This window comes from Tarenaya hassleriana, unplaced genomic scaffold, assembly GCF_000463585.1.
Source record: "Tarenaya hassleriana unplaced genomic scaffold, ASM46358v1 Cleome7, whole genome shotgun sequence".
Lineage (NCBI taxonomy): Eukaryota > Viridiplantae > Streptophyta > Magnoliopsida > Brassicales > Cleomaceae > Tarenaya > Tarenaya hassleriana.
This window is the reverse complement of record NW_010969548.1, coordinates 712,960-736,511: the sequence shown is the minus strand read 5'-3', so window position 1 is coordinate 736,511 and position 23,552 is coordinate 712,960. Positions and strand designations below refer to the sequence as shown.

Below are 23,552 nucleotides of genomic sequence, written 5' to 3'. Positions count from 1 at the left end.
AACACTAAGAATTATAGAAAACCCAATTGTCTAAATATCTAAATAAAAAAATCTAAACCAAATAAAAATATAACAATATATAAACTCTTCATGTTCTCTAACATCCCTAAACTTCTTGTCAAGCTCAATGGATTTTTCTCAAATAATTGAAATATATCACGGGATATACTATTATCATTATTATAATTAATTGCGAAAATTAAACACACACATGCATACATATGGATTTAAAATGTGGTAAAAATACAGGAAAGAAAAGGAAATATGATTTGAAAAATCAAATAAATGGACAAAAGGAAGATCGAGACCGGATTTTAAGGAGATGCGAACAAAACGCTAAAGAAGAAGTTCCTTGTCTCTTCGCGCCCCTTTTCTTCTTGTTCGTTTCTTGCTTTCTCCAAGATTCTCACTCTTCTCCAAGAACTGCCTCCTCACTTTATTTCTGTTTTTTAAATTTATTTATCAATCTGAAATTATTATTTTTTTTCCTTACTGAAATGCATGCAATCGATATTTTCTTCTACTACGTAACATTTAAAGAAAAAAAATTAAACCTAAATTTTGATATTACATACAATTCTACAAATGGTTTTATATATCTTTAATTTGTATTCATTCCCATCATCTGTTGTGAAAGAAAATTTTCTTTTGGAAGTTCCCATCTCATACTTGAAAATTAAATATTTAAAACCTAATTTTAGATATTGATATAAATTTTATAAATTGTTCGATCCTATATAAATTATTGTATTGATTATCCTCATGAGTGATGATAAATATGATAAAGTAGAGGTCGTATATATTCTATAACATATATATCTTTTCAGATTTTGTATGTTTAATAATATTTAAATTTCTGTCTATTGAATACATAATTATATTTAACATTTAAATTACAAATGATAGATCTTTAAAAATAAATTTATAATTTTGTTTTTGTTAATGTTCCAAATTTATTTGGAATATCAGTGATTATAATAAATATAATCTTACCATTGTTACCAATAGATGGAATCGAAATTACAGTAAGAATGAAACAAAACTTACAGTTTTTACTATTGACACATTTGTGAGATTCGAATGAAATAAAAATGACGTCACTAAGGTGTAATAAAGTTCCAATTCTTTTTCGAAAACTTCGGACAAATATATAAAATTACAAGAGTTAAATTTGGATATTTATTTTTATTTTATAGTCTAATCAGATATCATTGCTGCATATGTTTTAGACATGATCATTAATTTATTTTTACCCTTCCTACTATGATGATTCTCTCCAACACTTTAATGATAATTCGATATTTAGTTTTAATTTCTTCCCTCCAATGAATAATGCATAACCATTATTAAATTTGTGCACCCATAATGCTACCTAAAGTTGGCAAAATAAAAGGATGTAAATGCATAATTATATTTTTTGGTATAAAATAATATAATTTATTGATTCAAATAATTTACTATTTATTATATGATGTTTAAATTTATCACAAATACGCAAGTTCTTATATTACAATCTTTTTATTAGAAACATACATTGCACGACAGAAAACAAGCTGAAAATTTACAAAAAAAAAAACAATAATCAGAAGCTAATACTTTTAAAACGTTTTAAAATTAGCAACTCTATGTATTGTGTACCTAGTGGTTATAATATTAAAATTTAATATAAATTTCGAATATTTTGAATTAAATTCAAAATTCAATCTTTAATATATATATATATATATATATATTACCGATATACTAAAATTGCAATATTGTGTTTTGGTTGGGGCAGAGAGGACATTGTCAAATTGGGAGCATACCAACCTCTTATTTACTTCTTATACTTAATTGTGCGAAACATTAATTCAACATAAAATCCTTTTCGGTAACATAATGACCGCAAAAATTTTATTAAAAGAAATATAAAATGCATATTAATTATATTTATAATACATGTCGTTGAGATTTCTATTAGGAACATAAAGTGTAGACCATTTTCTTCGTAAGTAAAACGATAGAAATTAAAATAAAAGTTATTTGAAATTCGACCCACCTGACGCCTAACCTTTTAGACTTTTCAATTTTCAGATTATTATTATTATCATCATCATAATCATCATTATCATCTCAATTAGATATGCATTACTCTATGTGGACTAGTTAAACTTTAACTACCAATTTGAGGAAATAAACACACGGATTAAAAACCAAACCGAAAATCAAATGGTCGGTTTACCGAAATTGATCCGGTTCGGTTAGTATTACTGAACCAGTCCGGTCCGGTCAGTGTGTTTTTTAAAGCCCACAATGGAACCTGAACTCGGCCCATTGTAAATCCATTTCAGTCATGCTCATCTATAAAGACCACCACCAATTGTCTCCGTTTAGATTATATCATTCGTGTCTATTTAATTTTATTTAGATTCAGTTTTCTTTGCAAAATTGCTCGTTTTCTCAAAATAATTGTTTTCTTTCAGTTTTTATCAATATTTTGATATTCAAATAATTTTCTGGTAGTTTGGTTTAATTAATCCACAACTGATTATTTTGGTTCTATTTGGTTTTGTATAGAGTTTTTTTTCTTCAAATATAAAAATCTGGAAGTGACAAGGAAAGGAGAAATCTGGATATGCACATTTCGTTAACTCCCATATATATATAGAAACACAAACTTAGGTATATATATATATATAACAAACCATCGATCATTCTTCAATTATTCAGATCACACACACTTCCTATATACATGCATACACACACACACATAGGTATATATATATATACACACAATGCATGCAAAATGCACTAGGTTATAAATTAATACGTAGGGGCAGTAAGTACACAGGTGTGTGTGTATATATATGTGTGTGTACGTATGGGCAGGCGACAAAGTTAGCGGCGTCTGGAAGCGGTCTCACGTTGGCAGTTGAAGAAGACAGCGGCGACAGGGAGGCCGAGATCGTTCTCTTGGGCGAAGATTCGAGTGTTGAATTGGTCACGGTACGATGGTACGGACACGACCGAGCTCCTGCGCTTCTGCTTGAACAGCATGAACACGAACCTGTGTATCCCTATGTTTGGTCTCGGCATTTCATACCCTATCATCTCTTTCCATCTGTTGTGAAAGAAAATTTTCTTTTTTTGATATGATGCTTCCGAGAATCAAGAAGATATGATCAACGTACCGAATGTGGCATCCGTTGTGCCCGGTATATCGGTTACAATCCTAAAGATTGATCAAGAAGTGTGTTAGCAAAGAAATATCAATCATATATATGTAATATCATTTAATTAGGGTTTACTTTTTTCCTTGTATAATGTTACTCATCAATACATATTTTTGGAAAGATATATATATATGATTCAAAACTGTAACCCGAAAGAATGTGTCTTAGAGTTCAAACCATTTGGATCAAGAATCTTAGTCGTAACTTAGATTCAAACGTATCAAAATTAAATTAAAGTGATGCATTTGCAACAAACGATTAATTATAACCAACAGATATCATAAAAGGGGCCTATATATATGTATATATAACAGAGAAGTGATTTGGATTTCATGTGTGGATGATTCATGATATTTCCCTTAGTTTTTTTATAGAAGTGATTTGGATTTCATGTGTGGATGATTCATGATATTTCCCTTAGTTTTTTTATAAAAAAAACAAATAGGTTATATGAAAGTGAAAAGTAATTACCAGTGCAAATGCTCTCTGAGATAAGGATCACTAGGACCAGGAACGTCTGGATCTGTCATCACCTGACAATAACGTATAATTAACGTGATATATCAATGTACACACACATGCATGCATACATAAAACTATATATATAAACATTAACGCGCACATATATATACAAAGATTATTTCAAATAAGTCTAGATACTTGGGTGTACTCTTTAATTACCATAGTAATTCCGTAGATATATACACATGTATATATATATATGTGTTCATGCATAGATATATAGGGAAATATAGTGTGTGTGTGTGTATATCTTGATTCTTGTGTGAACTTACTCTATTGTATTGAATAAATAAATATGTATTTGCTAACCAGAGTGAAGAATGATCTCATGTCACACCCATGAACTTCAACCTTGGGCTTGTTAGCGACGGTCGAGGGAAGAAGTTCATGGCCGTTGTAGACTTGCTTGCTGGAGCCATAGGTTACTGTCATTTTCACAACATGCGTGACATTATCGACTATGTCTCCGATCACTCCCCCGACAACGAGAGGGTCCGAATACATCCTGGCCATCTCCAAATATAGCTTATCGATCGAATATATGTTTACTTGATGGTTCAATGAAGCATAAAGCGAGATCAAATATTTATAGGGTTGAGAGGACAGTGGCCGAAACCCATCTGATTTGACGTTTGGATCTAAGGAACTTGAGAACAGAGTGGGTGGGCTAATTAGAAATAAACGACGAATTTGTAATAAAACTTTTTATTGATGCTTCCTAAATACGAATTGCGAAGTTGTAGAGAATTATTTAATGATAATGCAATGATATGTTACATATCATTTAAACCATGACGATGATAATATTTTAGAATGTGTAAATTGTTATGGAATATCTTAATTTTGATCATGATTATCGACCACACACACACATATATATATATATATATATATATATATATAAAAGTTAGTTAGTGACGATGGCAATATCGCCAATCTTTTTTTTTTAATAATTCGGAAGTTCACCGAATTCTATTGCCCTAATTACCTCTCTCCAGAAAACTGAAGAAGTCCATGTGAATGTCCCTTCCCACGTTTGAGTTTGAACCTAGGATAAGAGTATGTTTTGCAAGTTCTCTTAATACTAGACCACCCAAACTTGGGTCGCCAATCTTTTGGTATTTTGAATTTATTATCTATTTTTATATGACGATACAAAGTAAAGTCCATTCATAATTTTTCTTGTGATGAATTTTTAATTTGTTCACAAGAGGAGAAAAAAAAACATTTCTCGACAACTGTTTTTTGGCTGTCAAGAAAAAAAAATGTAATATACTTGCCACATAAAAATATTTAAAAGTTAATAATTTATGACTCGTGTTAAAATGGGGAGCATCAATGGTGCATGGGGAATATATATATTTTTTTGGCTTTTGCTCTTTTCTTTGATTCCCATTTCTTCAGAATTAGATTGTTTGTTCTGTAATTTTTAAATTTGTCGATAATCTTTTCTTAAACTATTGATACGTGCTTATATAATAATAATATTATCATCCAAATACATAAAATAATAAATAAAAAAACATAACAATTGAAACGGAAAACGTTAAACGAGTACCATATTTAATGGTGTAATCATGCAAAAGAGAATTATAATTCAAAAGGTTATCCTATATATGTCACGAAACCCCATGGTATATTTTACACGACTCTTGATTTTTCATGGTGCATGCACGTAAGCTTTTTTTTTTCTCCTCACCACTACAAAAGGGGCATTCCATAATGCGTGTTAATTTTTTTTTTGTAACGGTAAATAATGCGTGTTAAATTTTAAAATCACTCGAACCAATAAGTGGATGACAAGTGGCAAATCCACAGTATATGGTCCTTCGAATTTCTTAATAACCTTTTTTTTTTGTATTTGATTTACATATATGATACATTAATTATTCAGTTAATCATCAGATGTTTTCAAGAAAACGCATACTCGCTTTTTTTTTTCCGTGGGTGGAATGAGAATTTAACACCACGTCACTCTTCTTTTGCAGTTAGGGTAACAAGAAGACAAAACATTTCTTTAAAAGAATAATATTTTATATATATATATATATTAGGAAAATAAAAAGAAAATATATTCTCTACAAGGTGTTGCAATCACAAACCAATCAAATATTATTCTTTTAGACTTTCCATTTTAGGAAATTTCAATGTTAAGATAAAGGAAACCACTCACAATGTGTCTCCCACACATCCACGGGCTGACAAAGTGTGAAAGGTCAGTTCTTCTCACACTCTTTGGTGCATATACATACATATATAATTATATATATATATATATATATTCTTGACAAAATATTCGAACTAAGAAATTAGGGTTTCCACTAATAGAAACTCTGTTCTTGAACAAAGTCTGCGAGTGCCACGTCCAAAATGTTCTGTTGCATGTGATCCTGAAGGTAATTTTAACAAAAACATCTTTATTTAGTTATATATATATATATATATATATATATACATATATATATCCCAAGATGTTCATGCTTCATTTCCCAAATCATTAAACACATTAGTAAATTTCCCAACAGATACAATATGGTTATTTATGTGCATATATTACATTACATTACATGTCCGGTAAGATTAAGAAGAAGGATTCATAACTATATACTATAACTAACCGGTGGTTCGATTTGTAATAAAAGCAAACTTACCATATGGATAATGCGGCAACGGAGACCTCGGCGTTCTTCAGATATCCCGCGAACAGTACGAGTGCCATGAAATACCATATCTCCAAACTGCACCGATAATATGAATTTCAATTTTAAAAAATACAATTACAAAATATATATGAATTCAAGATCGTTATATATATATATATATATGCTTCGAACCGCTATTGGAACACGTCGAATGAAGTTATATTATATTCCTAATAGAATTTATAAATACATCTTTTTTTCCCCTTGTGAACAAGAATATATTTAACGTGCATTATAGAATAATTTGTGCAAAAATTTCAACTCTCAATCAATAAATCATATATGTAAGGCCACCAGAAAAAAAATCATATCGGATGTATAATTGGAATATGTCGTATTCGAGGAGATAAACAATCTATTGAAATCAGGCCGATTTTTGTAATAGACAGACAACTAGTTATATTGAATTGGATATGTTATACGCATATTGTATTTTCCAAGAAAAAAACTTGATAGTGCCATTGTTTAATTGATATGATGGTCCATATATTCTCCATTTCGTAGAAAACAAATATAATATCGACTAATTTTGTTACATTCATTTCCTGTTTGGGCTATGGATTATTCTCTGTTCGTTTTCCTTAGATTTATCGTTCTTTTTTTTTTAATTTGTACGATTTAGGGTTTCGTGGCCGAAGAATCAAAAAGCCAAATGGCGCAACTTTAGTGGGAAGGCGTAGCTATATGTCGTGGAATTCATGTTGTCTTTTTTCCTTTTTTTTTTTAAAAAAAATTTCATTTTCCTTTTCATGCTACACGTTGTCCGATTTTTTTTAAGAACCATTTTTTAAGTGAAACAGAAAAAAAAAACAATTTCTGACGTCATGTTTTTTGTACATATATTTTATACATCCGAATTATTTTCCTGTTAACATACACATTTTGCTCGAATTCAAATACGCTTTAAATATCACAGATGCTAAAAAAATGAAATTATTTGCCCTAGAAAGAAACCTTTTTAAAAAAAATTATTTACAACCAAAATATTTAGTCTAGAAGAAAAATAATTAGGGGAAGAAACAAGTCGGGGCCTACGCAAAACCGGAATAATTAAGGTCCAATTCCATTGTCTCATAGCCCAATAAAGAGGTACAAGTTTTATATATTTGGGCTTTGTTTAATTTGCTTTTATAATATTGTGCTTTGTTTGAACCCTATATTAAACACTTACATCATAGTTAGTCTAAGATGTAATAACATATATACTACAAGTATAATTATTTTAAATGATTTATTATAAAAAATATATAATTTGAAAGTAAAAATATAAATATAACCCTTTCAACCAAAAAATTTGCTCATTATAACATATATGACAGTGACCAAAGAATATTCCCCCCGCGAGGCATCTCTCCCAACGAGGGAACCCACTTGCAGGGAAAAGAAAAATTCCAATTAATTTGTGATCCGGCAAATATGCAAAATTCCCAAAAAATAAAATAAAATAAAATAATAAACTGTTATTTTGAGATTGAATTATTTTTTTTGTTTATAATTTATTTTAATCCTATCAACTTTCCAATACTAACTATAAAGTATCAAATGTTACAAAATATTAAAGAAGAGAAAAAAAAATGTAAGTGGTGTGTATGGAATATCCAATAAATAAACCTAGGAAGAACTTAACCACGCATATACATACATACATATATATATATATATATATATATATATATATTGGAAATACGAAATAGTGTACGTCTTAAGGTACAAAAGGAATATGGTCTACCAAAGGCATCTGAGGAAGAATATTTCATTGGTTTACACAATCATTCACTCAACCCAATTGAATACTCAACCGAATCGACTAATTACTTCTTCTCCAAGCCGTCGTCTCGCTGCATCATCTCCGCCATTTGACGAAACCCATCACCCATTCCAAAACCCTAAACCGGAAACCCATCTTTCAAGCCATTGGAGATTCCTGCGAGATTCGAGATCGTCGGTTTCTTGTCAGGTAAGTTTTCTCTGCTCCTTCCGAAACTTTGGCTGTGTTCTTCGGTTTGACAGTTTCGCCTTCTTGTGTTCTGTAATGTGCTGTCAGAGGAATCTGGCTTCAGGTCCGATGGAGGATCCTCCCGCGATTTCGCCGAGAATTCGGCTACGGGACGGGAGATTTCTGGCTTACGCAGAGAGAGGGGTTCCGAAGGATGAAGCCAAATACAGGATCGTTCTTGTTCATGGCTTTGGGAGCTCCAAAGAAATGAACTTCAATGCTTCACAAGTACCTATATACCTCTCAGAACTCCTATCTTTTTTCCTGTTTCCTGGACTGAATTCTCATGGGATCTGAGCGTTGGAGACATAAAACAAAACTAGGGTTTGGATTTGGTAATAGGGGTAGATGTGAAGGATTCTTGTTCTGGTGTGACTTGTGAATTAGTTCTTTGTGATAAGCAATGATATGGGAACTAAGATTTGGAAGCATTTCCAGTGACCCATTTGCAGAATTTGAATGAGGGTTTTTTGAATTTCTTGTCAAATTAAAGGTTATGCTTTGCTATGTTGAATCCTCTGTTTACAAGAAGATCGAGATTGGAAACCCATGATTCTTGTTGTGTCGTGAATGGAAATTGTTAGAAGAGGAAACCTCACCTCGCTTTTTAGTTTTCAGGAGCTGATAAAAGAGCTGGGGATATATTTTCTGCTCTACGACCGAGCTGGATATGGGGAATCTGATCCAAACCCGAAACGGTCGTTGAAAAGCGAGGTTCTTGACATAGAAGAACTTGCAGATCAGTTGCAGATTGGATCCAAGTTTTACCTGATTGGAGTTTCCATGGGGTCATGCACTACTTGGGGTTGCCTAAAACACATACCTCACAGGCAAATCATAAAGAAAAAAAACCAACACCCGAATAAGACTTAAGAACTTGTTCAAAGATTCTGAAACTCTGTTCTTGCAGGCTTGAGGGCGTGGCGTTAGTAGCTCCAGTGGTGAATTACAGATGGCCTTCGCTTCCGAAGAAGCTTATCAAGAAGGATTATAGGCGAGGGATTATCAAATGGTCGTTCAGGATATCGAAATACGCTCCGGGACTGTTACATTGGTGGATCATTCAGAAGCTTTTCCCATCAACTAGCTCGGTCCTCGAAAGCAATCCCGTCTATTTCAACAGCAACGACATCGAGATTCTCAAGAGAACAACGGGTTTCCCAATGCTTACAAAGGTAAGTTAGATATACAGAATAAAAACCGGGTGTTTCTGTATTAAGTGATAATGGCTTCGGAATGATGATCATTCTTCCGATAGGATAAGCTGCGGGAAAGGAACGTCTTTGATACGTTAAGAGATGATTTCTTGGTGGGATTCGGGCATTGGGACTTCGATCCAGCGGATCTAAGCATTAGTTCGGACAGTTCAGTGCATATTTGGCACGGCAACGAAGACAAAGTAGTTCCCTTTCAACTTCACAGATGGATCGTAAAGAAGCAACCTATGATCAAATACCACGAAATACCCGAAGGCGGGCATTTGATTGTTCACTACGATGGCACATGTGACGCAATTCTACGGGCATTGTTGCTCGGGGAAGATCAGAAGCAGCATAGACCGGGCATATCGGCTGCAGCTGAATGAAAAAAATGATTGATCTTCAGAAACTATTCAAGGATTTGGTTTGCATTTGTTTGATTCTCAAAAGAAGTTTTAAGACATTGTATCTGCTTGTCCTTGATGTCTGTTTATACGGTTCGCATTCGGATTATTTCTTTTGTTGTGTATTCATTTTTTGTAAAAAAGGGAAGCTGTCCAAAATGTATATGAACATGTAAAGAAGTGGGTATTGAAAGTGCCTAACCATATCTAATGCCATTTTCTAAATAAAAAAAAAATCTCTTTATTATTTTCTACAAACTTAAGTTTCACATTTTACTTCTACACTTGAAAAAATCTTATTTTCACTCAGCAGATCAAGAACATAGGATATGATTATTGGTAACTCGTGAGATTATTTGATCTTTTTCAATCTTAACTTTTACCAAAACATCTTCATCTCTTTCTTTTCGTTTTCTAAATGTCAATCTCTCATCTCTCTCGTATTTGTCTCTCTAATTACTGATATTTTACTTTATAAATAATTTTGTTAAAATTAGATTTGTCAAAAATAAATTTGTTTTTGATAGCCATTATCACAAAAAATATATTTATAAATAAATCATGTTTTTGAGATTATAAAAATACAAACCAACACACACAAATGATTATATTTGTCAAATCGTAGATGTATATAAATAAAAATTATTTCACTGTTAGTACGTAAATAAATAATTATTCAATATCTATTTTGTGGGAGGAAACCACGTGAATATAACGTGTTCTTGAAGTTTTGAACTTTTTTGGTGTGCCAAAAAACCGTTAACCATTTTTGTGAGATTATAAGATAATCGAAATTATTTTTGTGAATATAATTTTGTTTTTTTTTTCTATTCTCTTTGGATTGTAGATGGATATATAAGCGAGAAGTATAGTGATAAAAAAGATATGTATATCCAAATTCAAATCAAAATAACGATTAGGTTAAAAAAAAATAAAGGATTTCTCTTGTTCTTTTTGTTATTTGGTAGGTATTTTTTTTTTAGATTTTGGTATAATTGATTCTAAATTTTAAAATTTGAGATATATATCAGAATTTGGATAATTAAATTTAAATTTGAAATTTAAGATATGTATAAGAATTTTAAGTTTACTCACTTATAATACTTTTTCTATTTGATGATATGCCAATTAAGATAGTTTTTAATTACTAAACTAAGTTAAATGGATTAATTGGGGCTATATAGATTTTGTGGGTTAAACCCAACACATTAAATTATTGTTGTTGGGTCAACCCGGTTGGGTAACCCAAGTTGCCATCACTATGGAGAAGGAGAGATGCTACAATGTAAACAAGGCAAAGAACAGAGAAAAACAAAATGCTGCATTTACACTCAGCTCAGAACCAGAGAGCCTCAATCAAAACAATACTTTTAAAAACCGAAATTTCAGACAATTCATAAACAATGCCTCTAATCCGAAATGGGGTTCAGAAGATCTTTTACTCATAATCGAACTGCACCTCGACGTGAATGTATTTCCTCATGAGTTGAACAATGGACCATGTGAAAGTTGCCAGCATCTGGCAATCCTCCGGGGTTTTGGTTTCCGAGACAACCCCGTGAATGACCAACTTCTTGAGATTCGGACATCTTCTCAAAAGCTCCTCGACCCAGATCGAGAAAACATCGTTCATCACAGTCCAGCTGAGCTCCAACACTGTCACATTCTCCAGGGGAAATTACAAAAATGACTTTAAATGTCATTTTTACTTCATGACATGACCTCCCTTCTTTTTTTTTAAAAACCAACATCATTTCATAACCTCATAATTGTATCTTTCCAAAAATACCCTTCCTTTTTTATTTAATATTTTCATTTAAAAAAAATATTTCAACCTATCTCTCCTCTTCCAGCTCTCTCTCTCTCCATCCGCATATGTCGAACAAACTACATTCTCTTCTCGCCCATTCTCTGATCTTCAAGTTCTCTTCATTTCCAATCTATTTTTCAACTAATTTGTTGTGAAAAAACAATATTAAGTTTGGGCATTTCATCGATTACACACAAATCTTAATAATAGGTAAATATTGTTTCAAAATTTCGTTAATAAATTTGGATTTGTGATTTGTTGTTTTGTTATCCTTATATTTAATCTAGATGATACAGATGAAGCAAATATGATATATGCGTCAACAATACCATGATTCACGTTATTCTAACTGGTCGAAATCGTTAAATACGTGAAATTCGTTAAAATGGAAAAATTCGGAAAACTGGTCATACATACGTGTCAGAATGGTCAAACTGGTCGTATTTCTAACTGGTCATACTTTTCAAATTGGTTAAACTGGTTATACTCGCAAAATTGGCAACGTTGATCATAATCATCAAAGTGGTCAAACTGATCATACTCATTAAATTTATGATATGATATGATTATTACTATGTTAGCATTTTTAAAACGATGGATTATGCGATTTCGAACAGGTCTGACTGTTTGACCAATGTATGACCGTCTGACCGTATGACCATTTGAGTACGAAAAAAAAGGTCTAAATTAAACTTAAATTATTTAAAAAGTTGTATAGGGGTTATAAAAATACTACTGCATCGTTTTTGAGTTCTAATTTCACATGAAAAAAAAAAATCTTCCAACATAAGTCAATTGTATCCAATGTGTTACACAAACACTCTAGTACTTTAGGTCTTCTTTGGAAAGAGTTATATTGACATGCAAAAAAGGTGTTCAGTCCGTATTGCTATGACCAATTTCAACTTGAGAAATTTAGCATACGATATGATTATTACAATGTTAACACTTTTAAGACGATGAATCGTACAATTTTGAACAGGTCTGACCGTCTGACCAATGTATGACCGTATGACCGTCTGACCATTTGGGTATGAAAAAGAAAGTTCTAAATTAAATCTAAACGATTCGAAAAGTTGTGTAGGGGTTATAAGATTACTTTAGCATCGTTTTGGAGTTCTAATTTCACGTAGAAAAAAAAATCTCTCGACATAAGTCAATTGTACTCAATGTGTTACATAAACACTACTATTACTTTAGGTCTTCTTTGGAAAGAGTTACATTGACAAACAAAAAATGTACTCAATCCATATTGCTACGACCGATTTGAACTCGAAATATTTGTGATATGATATGATTATTACAATGTTAACACTTTTAAAACGATGAATTATGCAATTTCGAACAAGTCTGACCGTCTGACCAAGGTATGACCGTATGACCGTCTGACCGTATGACCATTTGAGTACGAAAAAAAATACCTAAATTAAATCTAAACGATTCGAAAAGTTGTGTAGGGGTTATAAGATTACTTTTGCATCGTTTTGGAGTTCTAATTTCACGTAGAAAAAAAAATCTCTCGACATAAGTCAATTGTACTCAATGTGTTATATAAACACTACTATTACTTTAGGTCTATGTGGAATGAGTTGTTGATGACATTGTTGTTCTTCGCACCATAAGCAAAATCAGATCGGTTTGACCGATGTGCCATTTCGATAGCCAAAATTTCTCTGAGGATTTTTATCAAACACTTTCCATGCATTCTCAAATTCTTCAACTTTGGTGTGTCGGATCTCGTTCTAGAGGAAAAGTTTGACGAGTGTAAGCTTAAATGATATTGTTCCTTCGAATCGAATCGAAGCGAAACCCTAATAAGCCAAAATTCAATATAAGAAGAACATGTTTGATCTACACTTTTAAATTCGTAAATTCATCATTTTTGAAAAAGTATGACTAGTCTGGCTCGTATAATCATATGACCAGTCTAATGATATGATCAAAATATGATCGTTATGACCAAAGTTTGACCGTATGACCAAAGTCTGATCGTCTCACCAAAGTCTAACCGTTTGACCGATTTTAAATTTAAAAAACGTGTTGTATGAGATTATTAGTATACCAATTAACACTTTTAAAATTATAAATTCATCAATTTTCAAGAAGTCTGACCGTCTGACCAAATTCTGACTGTATGACCAATGTCTGACCGTCTTATCAAAGTGTGACCGGTATGACCATTTTTACACGAAAAATAAAGGTCTAAATTAAGTTTAAACGATTCAAAAAGTTGTATAAGGGTTACAAGAATACATTTCATCGTTTTGGTGATCTAATTCTAATATAAAAAAAAATCTATTAACATAAGTCATATTTACTCAAAGTGTGACCGGCTAACCAAATTGTGAACGTCTGACCAAAATCTGATCGGTATGACTAAAGTCTGACCGATATGACATGTATGACGTTTTAAGAGCCAAAATTTCTCTGAGGATTTTTATCGAACACTTTCCATGCATTCTCAAATTCTTCAATTTTGGAATGTGAGATCTCGTCATAGTAGAGAAATATGTCGAGTGTAAGACGAAAATTGAGAAATTTGTTGTTAGAATCGCCAACGACATCTCTTTGGAGAGAAAAAGAAAAAAAATACGTTTTGAATTTTAAAAAAAAAAGTGAGAGAATAAATTTTTCGAATGTTTTTTTCACGAATTGTCACGTGTTCAATTTTTTAAGGGTAAACTAGTCTTTTCGTTATTTAAGTTTTTTTTTTTAAAACCCTAAACCTAGAAGGTTATGCCTTGAAGTAAAGATAGACATTTGGGGTTATTTTTGCAATTTTGCCCATTCTCCAACTGGGTTGTGCCGCCTTGCCAGCTGTAATGAGCAACTCCATCTTTCAGATCATAACTTAAGGAAAGATGGGTTAGCTGTGGAAAACTAACGGCTATTGATTCAAGATCCACAATATCATCATCATCAGCATCATCATCTTCATTATCATCATCATCATCATGACAATCGAAGACAACATCCCATAGTCGGAGTTTCCTCAGCTTCTGTGATCTTGAGATCATCTGGTAGAACTTTGGCCAGACGATTGTGAAGTGATTCACATCAACAATCTCGAGGTTTTCAGCAGTCTCTACTATATCAAGATGTATGACACTAACATCATCAAGCTTGAAATGCTTTAATGTCCCCTTTCCTATAAGCTCAAAAAGCTCGAGGACGCAATCCTTCATGTGCAAACACTCGATACTGTCAGCTTCCAGGATGAATTTATCCAAGCTAATGGCTTCAATGTAAATACTCTTTACCGTCGGGCTGGTCAGTTCAATCGTCACCTGTGCATCTGACATCGCAATCTCAGGGCTGACAAGTTCCAAAGCCTCGATCTTCGGGCAAGCGCTGAGCAAAAGGTTTAGATCCAGTGCAGAAATACTGACATAACTCAGTGAAAGGGATTTCAAGCAAGGGAATCTCTGGAAGTTTGGTTCCACCCCGGTAATTGAATTATGGGCGAGAAGTAAAGTTTCTAACTTTTGCCGCCCACAGATGTCGAGAATATTGACATTTGGGGTAGTCCGAACATTATATGACAACCTCCGCAAGGTCTCCCTTGTATACATGAGCCAAGCAATGACAGTGGAGGCAGAAAACTTGTTGGCATCATCCATCATAATCGATAGGCCTTGCAATCCAGTGGTCTGGAAGATTGTTTGAGTTATGAGGATTTCCAGGCGATTGGTAGTGAGGTCCCGATAAAATGGCCAATCGCTGGAATTGAACGAAAGTGTATGAAGGTGCTTCCGACACGCTTCCAGCCACTTCCTGCATGTTGCAGAAGCTATCACAACATCCCGAGCTCCCCCGAGCCGTGACAATATGTTTCCAACAACTTCTACAGGAAGATTTTCCATAATCCGAAAGGAGAAAAACTTTGAAAGCAGACACTAAATGCTTTGGATGAAACTCTTATTGCAGGATTCTTTGGCCTAAAATCAGGAATTGCAGTCCTCTTCAGCTGCTTAGCCTATGCAGAAAAGCACAAAATAAAAAGGAAAACACATCAAACTGTTAACAAAAGATCAGTTATCTTAAGAATATCGTAAAAGATTTCATTCTAATGAATACTAACACGATCTGCAAAATAATCAGGCGTCAGCTTCGACCCAAAGACAAAGAAGCATAAAAAGTATATTCAACTACAGCTTGAATCACTTCAAAACTCTAATAATGTCAAACACAAACAAACACAACAGAGGGTTCCCTGTCATTGTTAATTGAAGCATCAGAAGATTAAGTGCTTTAATCAATCAACCAAAGATCCAGCATAAGAACCGGATTGGTAAACAGCCTTGAAAAGAACTAAAAACACGACATTCATGCAAGCTGAAGAAACAGAAAGCCAGCACTTTGACGCAACATGAAAAGCCAATTAAGGTTCAAATCCAAAGCATTCCGAACAAAATCTTAAGTTCAAACGCAGGAACAGACGTGATTGCTTTGTCCGTAAAGGATCATGTCCGAGAAACAAAGCTCAATCAGCGATCGCAGAAAGCCTCTGAATATCAATAATTCTATTAAAAATATGTACAAGAATGCGAATTCCAGGCACCAAAATAACCGATCAAAATAACAGAGATCCTAGGTAGTAGGAAGAAACTGATCAAAGAAGCAAATTCAAGCATCTGGGTATCGATAAACCAATCAAAGACCAAAAATGAAGTCTTCTATACACCGATATATTGTAAAAATTATTCCAATAGAAGCAATTCAAGATTCAGAATCCGAAATCCGAGTGCCTCAGAAAATTTGTGAAACCGAGCAGACGAATCGAACCGTGCAACGAAAACCCTAGTCAAAACCTAAATGGAAGGCGATCGGGATAGTGAGAGATAGATTTGGAAGAACAGATCATAAGATCTTACGAGGATTTGCGTGTCATCTTCAGCGTTGAGGAATCGAGTTGACGAGCATTGATCTGTGAAACGAAAAAAGGAATGGGGGCTACAGAGATAGGGGAAACGACCGTAGCGGTGCAAGTGCTCAGGGGTTAGTTTGTAAGAGGCGGAGAAATATGGGGTCTACTTATAATAATGAAAACTATTTTGGGGGTTCTGTAGGAAGAATAGGAGATTAAAAAGATAATTTTATATTTAAAAAATTCAGCATCGAAAATAATATATAAAAAATAATTTGAAATACTGTCCAAAATAAAATTATTTTTTACGTATTTCTTTCTTGTTAATAAAATTAGGAGTTTAATGAAAAACTCTTACATACATCTGGGGTGTATTTTGAAAATTTGAAATTTCCCTTTTCTACAGTAGAAAAAAACCCAAAACGATGCGTTTTCAGGTAACCTCTCATAAACCTCTATCAAGTGTCAACCCTCTTCTTTGCATTTTGCTCGTTCTCTGAATCAGAAGCCGGGAAGCCGAAGAAGCGAGCAAAATCCATGGCTCCGTTTCTGGTTCATCTGACAATCCCACTGATATTGATGTTCTGGTTCCGATCCGGGTCTTCTTCTCCGTCGGATCACCGGTACAATGTCGGCGATCACGTCCCTTTGTTCGTCAACAAAGTAGGACCTTTCCATAATCCAAGGTAATTTAAAAATCCTATGTTTCCTTAGGTGTGTTCCTGGTGAAAACGATAGAGGATCTAAATTCCTTGCTCATTGAACTCTCCGGAGGATTTCCTCTGTGTTTGGCAGATTATAAGGTAGAGCTGCTTCATGTTTTGATCGGATTTTGTTTGGGATAGGGATATGAATGGAGAAAGATTGTCGGAAAATATAAATGCGAGATATGGTTTGGAGAGAGAAAATTTCAGAATGTCCAGCAACAAGGGACCCGGAGATATTGTAGATTGATTAGACGAACGTCGAAGCAATTTATATAATTTTGTTTTATTGGTGTTTGGTTTTCAGATTCAGATTCAACCATGAGATTCTTGACCCATTTTCCTATTTTAATCGGATAGTTTTTCACCAGTTTCGGACTTGGCCTTTTTTTTTTTTTGCAGTGAGACGTATCAATACTATGACTTGCCATTCTGCCATCCAGGTTAGGATTCCCGGGGACAAAACTCGATTATCAGGTCCAAATTTTAGTTCTATTTTTAGACATTAGGCTGCAGAAAGTTTATGTTTTTAAGTTTCTGTGACCTCATGGATGGAGATTCTTACCTATTCTTGTAATCTTCGGCAATATATGTTGGTTACCCTGGTCGGTTATAACTTATAAAGGTTGATTCAAGATCGTTCTATGTTCTGCAGAGCCTGTGATTTTGAAGCAGGAAACGCTTGGGGAAGTTCTGAATGGTGATCGGTTGACGAGTTCACTATATGAGCTGAAATTCCGGGAGGAGAAATCTGGTGCTGCCTTGTGCAGCAAGAGATTTGCACCGAATGAAGTTGCTAAGTTGAGAGATGCTATTGCACAAGATTTCTACTTTCAGATGTATTATGATGATCTTCCCTTATGGGGATTTCTCGGAAAAGTTGAAGGAGATTACTTGGGCCGTGGAGAGAAGAAGCATGATAAGTATTATCTGTTTAAACACTTGCAGTTCAATGTTTTGTATGACAGAGACAGAGTTATTGCAATAAGATCTTTCAGTGACCCAAAATTTGTGGTGGACATATCGGAGGACTTGGAAAGTAATGTTGAATTCACCTACTCCGTTTTCTGGAACTCAACCTCAGAATTGTTTGAGACAAGGATGGACAAGTTCTCTCAGGCTGCATTTCTTCCAATCAGCCAGAAGATTCACTGGTTGTCATTTCTAAACTCGATCAGTGTTCTAGTTCTGTTGATTGGACTGCTTTCTTTGCTCTTCATACGGCATCTCAAGAATGATATAAGAAGGTAATAATTTTTTTTGTTATTTCTGTTAAATTAGTCTCATCTGGTCTGTGTAGTTTTACAAGTGTTATGACAAAAAAAATTATCAATGGGCTCACTTCTTTTCAATGAATTTTAGATCCTCGAGTGGAGACGAAGAAGAAAATAAGGATGTCGGGTGGAAGCTCATTCAAAGCAATGTATTCAGATGTCCTCGAAATATGTCCTTGCTGTGTGCAATCTTGGGAACCGGGACACAGTTACTGATCTTGTAAGCATCATAGCAATGTATTCGTTATTACTCTGCTTTCATCTCCGTGCTATCCTCTCCAACATGCCCCTGACTGATTTCACAGCTTTTCTTCAAGAAAACATAACAAGCTAAATGTGGAGTTATATGAGGCAAAATATTGCAATTATAGTATTTTACTGCAACTAGTTCCAATATCAATACGTTCTTCTTAGTGATATTTGAGCTATACGTTCTGGATATACACAGGATGTGGAAGTCGATTAATGATATGATTCCACAAACTGTTTTAACTTAGCCCGATTTCCCTACTTGTTTTCAGGGTCTGCATTTTATTTGCACTAGCTTTTCTTGGTTTCTTGTGCCCCTATAATCGTGGAGCGACATTCACTTCTCTTGTCATCGGATACACTTTAACATCAGTTATCTCTGGTTACACTGCCTCTTCATTCCATTGTCAATTCATGGAAAATGGATGGGTAATTTTTCTGAGAATTATTCCGCATTCCCCTTTTCTCTTATCGGGTTTGCTTTCTGTTAAAAATTTACATGTTATATGATTTCTTCGGGGGACTAAAACAAAGGATTTTACTTTTCAGGAAAAAAGTGTCCGTCTTGCTGGGATGCTGTACACTGTTCCTCTACTCGTTACGGGTTCAATTCTCAACACTGTTGCCATAACTTATGGGGCAACATCTGCACTTCCCTATGGCACAATAATACTCATCGTCTCCATTTCTACTCTCGTGAACATCCCATTTCTCATGTTGGGAGGGGTTTTAGGGCACCGTTTCAGATCGGAGTTTCAACCTCCCTCAGCTGTGAAACGACAACCTCGAGAAATTCCGTTGCAGAATTGGTACCGGAGAAAGCCATACCAAATGTTCCTTGGAGGCCTTGTTCCTTTCAGTGCAGCTGTGCTCGAACTGCACCAGTTCTATGGGAGCTTGTGGGGCTTCAAAATATACACCAGCCCCGGAATTTTGTTTCTGACATTGGTCATACTCATCTTGGTGACTGCAAGTGTTAGCATCATCTTGACATACATCCAGCTCTCTGGTGAGGATCATGAATGGTGGTGGAGGTATGTATTCTTCAAACTTTCATGTTTTCAGCCTGAATTTTCCATGCATCCCATTAAACCCAAGTTTATTTTCAAGAAAAAATGTATACCCATGACATTTTTAGGGCAGAAGCTATGAAGAGCTCAAAGCAACTTGCTCTGTGCTTTTATCTGATCCGTATCGAGTTTCTGCAACATAATATTTAGGTCCATATGGAGTTCGAATTCCCAAATAAAACCCTACAGATGTCATGTTTGGATTTTCTTTTTCCGCAAGACTAGCATTGATGCTACTACTTTTAATATGCAGATCTGTGTTGTGTGGCGGATGCTTTGGCGTATTCATGTTCGGTTATGGAGTCATCTTCTATCTAAGGTCCAACATGAAAGGATTTCTGCAGACGAGCTTCTACTTGGGTTTTAATGCTCTGTTCTGCTATGCCTTCTTCTTGATTCTTGGAACCCTAAGTTTCTTCGCCTCTTGGACGTTTGTTCGCCGCATTTACCGTTCTGTCAAGAGTGAATAAGACTGCGGTTTGAATCTCATTGGATGGCAAGGGAAAGAAACAGATAAAGAGGGAAAGAACCACACTTTTCACGATGAAGTTATGGGATCTGAAGATGAACAGAACAGGCGAGAGGTACAACAATGAGTCTAGGACGTGGTCTGGTCCTTTCTGTTGCCAAGATTGGAATCTTCTTTTGCATCAGCTTCCTTAGGACAGTAACATACTCCCACAGGAACTGGTAAATTTCCAGAAATGAGGGCTCGTGTCTCTATTTCTAAAGAAGTTTTTCATCTCAAATTTTGCTGAAAAAGATGGTTTAAACGGAGAAATGAGTAGGGGTATACTCCGAACGGGTACGGAGTTTGTACCCAGATCTTTGGGTAACCGTATATCGGCTTGTCTTAATGAGTTTTCTGGAGACTATCTCAATCTTACGATTGAAGCCAGGTATCCAAAACCGTCGAAATTTCAGAAATTTTGTTAACTCTAGGAAGAAAGGTCTAGTTATTGTTGTAAATATATTAAAATGGTAGGGATATAATCGTAATACACGAACTGGTCGGAGTTCTTAGCCATGTCACACCCGTTATCGGCTTCATTAGTGCTCGGATATTAACATTCCAGGCACCGCCTGAGTTCGACCTTCAAGTTGGGGAGGAAACGTATAATTCAAATCACATGGTTGACTCTCGACCCCGAGATTAGTCTGAGCTCGATTATAAAAAAAAACTTTCCAGGTACCCGCGAAATCAGGTATTCAAAAATCAGAAGGTCTCGAGCACCCGCACACAGCCCTAGGTCGTAGGTGCGACAGCACTGCTAAACACGAGTTCGGGTCGAACGACGATGAAAACCCAAACCTCGTGTTCGAGCTCTCGAGAATCGAGCCGAGGCACGGGTTTTCTGGGAGGGGAGGACATCGGAACGACGGGTGGTCTTAGGTATAGTTTTTTTCAGCCGGGCCAGGTCACACACATGGGTTGGGTTAGGATTTCATTTCTCCTGTCGTTGCCTTGATGAATTCATGACACAAAAAAACAAACAAATCTATCAAATTAAAAAATACAATACAATATGCAAAGGAAGTTCAGTCTGATAGTTACCCTTCCAGAGAAGTAGATTGCATCTGGGAAGCAAGTTGCACCCACAAAGAACAATGCAAAGAACACAAAAATCCACCATTTATCACCTCGAAAAACACTCTCTCCGAGCAACGTCGACCGCACACACTGCAAACGGGTCGGGTGCTGCTATTGTTACAAACAACTTTCACCTCGCCACCGTACAGATTAAGACAGTGACCAGCCTTCATGTAAACAGACTGCCCAAATACGCATAGAACGTGGACAGTGACCATGCATTTATCGCATCCGTAAAACCATTCCCCTTGATTTAATTTCCTCTCGCAAACCTCACACCAACTCGAGCTTGCCGCTTCTTCTTCTTCTTCTTCTTCTTCTTCTTCACCGCAACAGAGTAAGAGTGGATGCTTGTCATACTTGTAACGTACCTCAGTTGGTATAGTAGTGCACTCAAAACACAAAATAAAGTCGCATTCGTCGATACACTTGAGATAACTTTCTAAATGTTGTTTGCCGCAAGACCCGCATGATCTATCGGGGGACCAACCAAGACAGATGAATAGGGGATGTCGATGGCATTCATGGACAACTGAATCCAGAACTGAAGCACATCTCACATCTACCTGAAACCCATCACGGCAATTCTTGTCGGCGCACTTGTACATGAAGCCAGAAGTTATTCGCCCACAAGTTGAACACGACATAGAATGACTGTCATGCCGAGGAAGCGGATCTAGGATCAACGGATGATTGTGCAAGGTCTGCTCTTTCTTTCGAGGAAGACCAGCACATGCTGTGTGGAGAAAGAAACCACACTGTATACAGCTGTAGAAATTATCAGAATCAGTAGGGAGAACGCAAGCTTGGCATTGCTTGTGCCCATCAAGAACATTACTGTCCTCCTCGATGAGCCGTAAAGAGTGTTCATGGGAAAAATGTAGTATTTCCCCGTCACCTATCTCCTCGAATGGCTTGATATCATCGGTTTCACTAGTTTCCTCGGTTTCCCATTCAAGTTCTCTTCCATCCCAAATCTCTTTACGCGTTGCACATTTCGAATGGAGGAAGTAGTGGCAGCCCTCTATACAAGAATACGCCCCGTGTTTTGCATCCACCTTTCGGTAACAGATTTGACACCACATATTCTCATGGGGAAAGCAAGGAGTGTGGGAGAGACGACAGGGGTGACGAGTGAGCTTAATGACCCGTGGTAAGTTGAGGCAGCTCTGATGGACAAAGTAGTTACAGGGGAGACAAACATAAGCCGGATCCTTCACATCAGTTACCCCACAAGCATCACAAGGCACTGAAAGTGGTCTAGGCAACAAGGTGAGGGCATGGCCATGGCTTTTAGGGCTTGTGATGGTAACAAACGGATATTTCCACGCACAACGGGAATCCAAGCTGAAGGTACAAACAGAGCAGCGATAAAAGAACGATCCGAGATCTTGTCCACACCAGTCGCATTTATCGCCGTCGGTGACTAGGGTTTCAGATCTTAGGCGTGTGGAAGTGAGGGGATGCTGGATGTGGAAAGGGTGCCTTAACTTGCGCGGCGACCGGTGACACCATTCATGAAACTGGAGATCGCAGGACTCGCAATAGAGATGATAGTCGCAGGAAACGTAGGAATCTGACTTTCCACAGGTGGAGCAGCCATAGGGAGGAAGGAAAGTGCCTAATCGAATGCGTAATTTGTGAGGATCGCAAGGATCTGATAACCGGCATGAGGAGGTCATCTCTTCGGGAAGACTGTACGATCCGAACAGCTTCAATGAAGAATTCATCGTCAACACTTGACTGGTTTCGATGGCGTTTCTTCTTCTTCTTCTTCTCCAGTTTTGAAAGAAACCGTTTCTCCTTTAAAAATTCGAACAAAGGGTGATCGATTGGTTTCTACATTTGACTTTCAGTGGATGCCCACGTCCGCCTTATTAATACAGCTCCAGCCAAGACCTTATATAATATTATTGGCGTTCCTTCGCATTTATTATAATGATGCAATTTTA

General features: G+C 35.5%; 5 protein-coding genes across 7 annotated transcripts; 2 read left to right on the top strand and 3 right to left on the bottom strand.

Annotated features, from left to right (window-relative positions):
* Positions 1 to 2,646: 2,646 nt before the first annotated feature.
* Positions 2,647 to 4,380, bottom strand: LOC104800535 (protein CENTRORADIALIS-like). Its single transcript, XM_010523360.1, has 4 exons — positions 4,044 to 4,380; positions 3,684 to 3,745; positions 3,171 to 3,211; positions 2,647 to 3,098 (listed from the first exon to the last, which is right to left on the bottom strand). Exons 1-4 carry the CDS (start codon positions 4,245 to 4,247, stop codon positions 2,878 to 2,880), a joined length of 528 nt encoding a protein of 175 aa, XP_010521662.1. The 5' UTR covers positions 4,248 to 4,380; the 3' UTR covers positions 2,647 to 2,877.
* A 3,798-nt stretch (positions 4,381 to 8,178) lies between these two features.
* On the top strand, positions 8,179 to 10,144 carry LOC104800534. Of its 2 annotated transcripts, XM_010523358.1 has the most exons (5): positions 8,179 to 8,393; positions 8,481 to 8,660; positions 9,051 to 9,262; positions 9,343 to 9,607; positions 9,691 to 10,144. In XM_010523358.1, the coding sequence occupies exons 2-5, from the start codon at positions 8,502 to 8,504 to the stop codon at positions 10,015 to 10,017; spliced, it is 963 nt and encodes a 320-aa protein (XP_010521660.1). In that variant the 5' UTR covers positions 8,179 to 8,393; positions 8,481 to 8,501; the 3' UTR covers positions 10,018 to 10,144. The 2 variants fall into 2 exon arrangements, with proteins under 2 accessions (XP_010521660.1, XP_010521661.1); XM_010523359.1 differs by lacking the exon at positions 8,179 to 8,393 and having other exon boundaries at positions 8,572 to 8,660; positions 9,044 to 9,262.
* Positions 10,145 to 11,374: 1,230 nt separating this feature from the next.
* On the bottom strand, positions 11,375 to 16,828 carry LOC104800533 (F-box/LRR-repeat protein At1g67190). Its single transcript, XM_010523357.2, has 3 exons — positions 16,720 to 16,828; positions 14,641 to 15,821; positions 11,375 to 11,707 (listed from the first exon to the last, which is right to left on the bottom strand). Exons 2-3 carry the CDS (start codon positions 15,706 to 15,708, stop codon positions 11,474 to 11,476), a joined length of 1,302 nt encoding a protein of 433 aa, XP_010521659.1. The 5' UTR covers positions 15,709 to 15,821; positions 16,720 to 16,828; the 3' UTR covers positions 11,375 to 11,473.
* Positions 16,829 to 17,184: 356 nt separating this feature from the next.
* LOC104800532 (transmembrane 9 superfamily member 5) lies at positions 17,185 to 20,850 on the top strand. Of its 2 annotated transcripts, none has more exons than XM_010523355.2 (7): positions 17,185 to 17,398; positions 17,819 to 17,859; positions 18,072 to 18,663; positions 18,779 to 18,910; positions 19,212 to 19,368; positions 19,489 to 19,973; positions 20,263 to 20,850. In XM_010523355.2, the coding sequence occupies exons 1-7, from the start codon at positions 17,250 to 17,252 to the stop codon at positions 20,477 to 20,479; spliced, it is 1,773 nt and encodes a 590-aa protein (XP_010521657.1). In that variant the 5' UTR covers positions 17,185 to 17,249; the 3' UTR covers positions 20,480 to 20,850. The 2 variants fall into 2 exon arrangements, with proteins under 2 accessions (XP_010521657.1, XP_010521658.1); XM_010523356.1 differs by having other exon boundaries at positions 17,309 to 17,398; positions 17,819 to 17,893.
* A 281-nt stretch (positions 20,851 to 21,131) lies between these two features.
* Positions 21,132 to 23,450, bottom strand: LOC104800531. The gene is made up of 2 exons (XM_010523354.2): positions 21,565 to 23,450; positions 21,132 to 21,473 (listed from the first exon to the last, which is right to left on the bottom strand). The coding sequence occupies exons 1-2, from the start codon at positions 23,328 to 23,330 to the stop codon at positions 21,455 to 21,457; spliced, it is 1,785 nt and encodes a 594-aa protein (XP_010521656.1). The 5' UTR covers positions 23,331 to 23,450; the 3' UTR covers positions 21,132 to 21,454.
* Positions 23,451 to 23,552: the final 102 nt, after the last annotated feature.

Coding starts and splice junctions, on each gene's coding strand:
- LOC104800535 (XM_010523360.1), bottom strand. CDS start 4,247: ATGGCCAGGATGTATTCGGACCCTCTCGTTGTCGGGGGAGTGATCGGA. Junction 3,212..3,683: donor CTCAGAGAGCATTTGCACTG/GTAATTACTTTT, acceptor ATCAATCTTTAG/GATTGTAACCGATATACCGG. Junction 3,099..3,170: donor CACAACGGATGCCACATTCG/GTACGTTGATCA, acceptor TTCACAACAGAT/GGAAAGAGATGATAGGGTAT.
- LOC104800534 (XM_010523358.1), top strand. CDS start 8,502: ATGGAGGATCCTCCCGCGATTTCGCCGAGAATTCGGCTACGGGACGGG. Junction 9,263..9,342: donor CTAAAACACATACCTCACAG/GCAAATCATAAA, acceptor CTGTTCTTGCAG/GCTTGAGGGCGTGGCGTTAG. Junction 9,608..9,690: donor GTTTCCCAATGCTTACAAAG/GTAAGTTAGATA, acceptor TTCTTCCGATAG/GATAAGCTGCGGGAAAGGAA.
- LOC104800533 (XM_010523357.2), bottom strand. CDS start 15,708: ATGGAAAATCTTCCTGTAGAAGTTGTTGGAAACATATTGTCACGGCTC. Junction 11,708..14,640: donor GGCAAGGCGGCACAACCCAG/TTGGAGAATGGG, acceptor TTGTAATTTCCC/CTGGAGAATGTGACAGTGTT.
- LOC104800532 (XM_010523355.2), top strand. CDS start 17,250: ATGGCTCCGTTTCTGGTTCATCTGACAATCCCACTGATATTGATGTTC. Junction 17,399..17,818: donor GGACCTTTCCATAATCCAAG/GTAATTTAAAAA, acceptor TTTTTTTTGCAG/TGAGACGTATCAATACTATG. Junction 18,664..18,778: donor CTCAAGAATGATATAAGAAG/GTAATAATTTTT, acceptor AATGAATTTTAG/ATCCTCGAGTGGAGACGAAG.
- LOC104800531 (XM_010523354.2), bottom strand. CDS start 23,330: ATGAATTCTTCATTGAAGCTGTTCGGATCGTACAGTCTTCCCGAAGAG.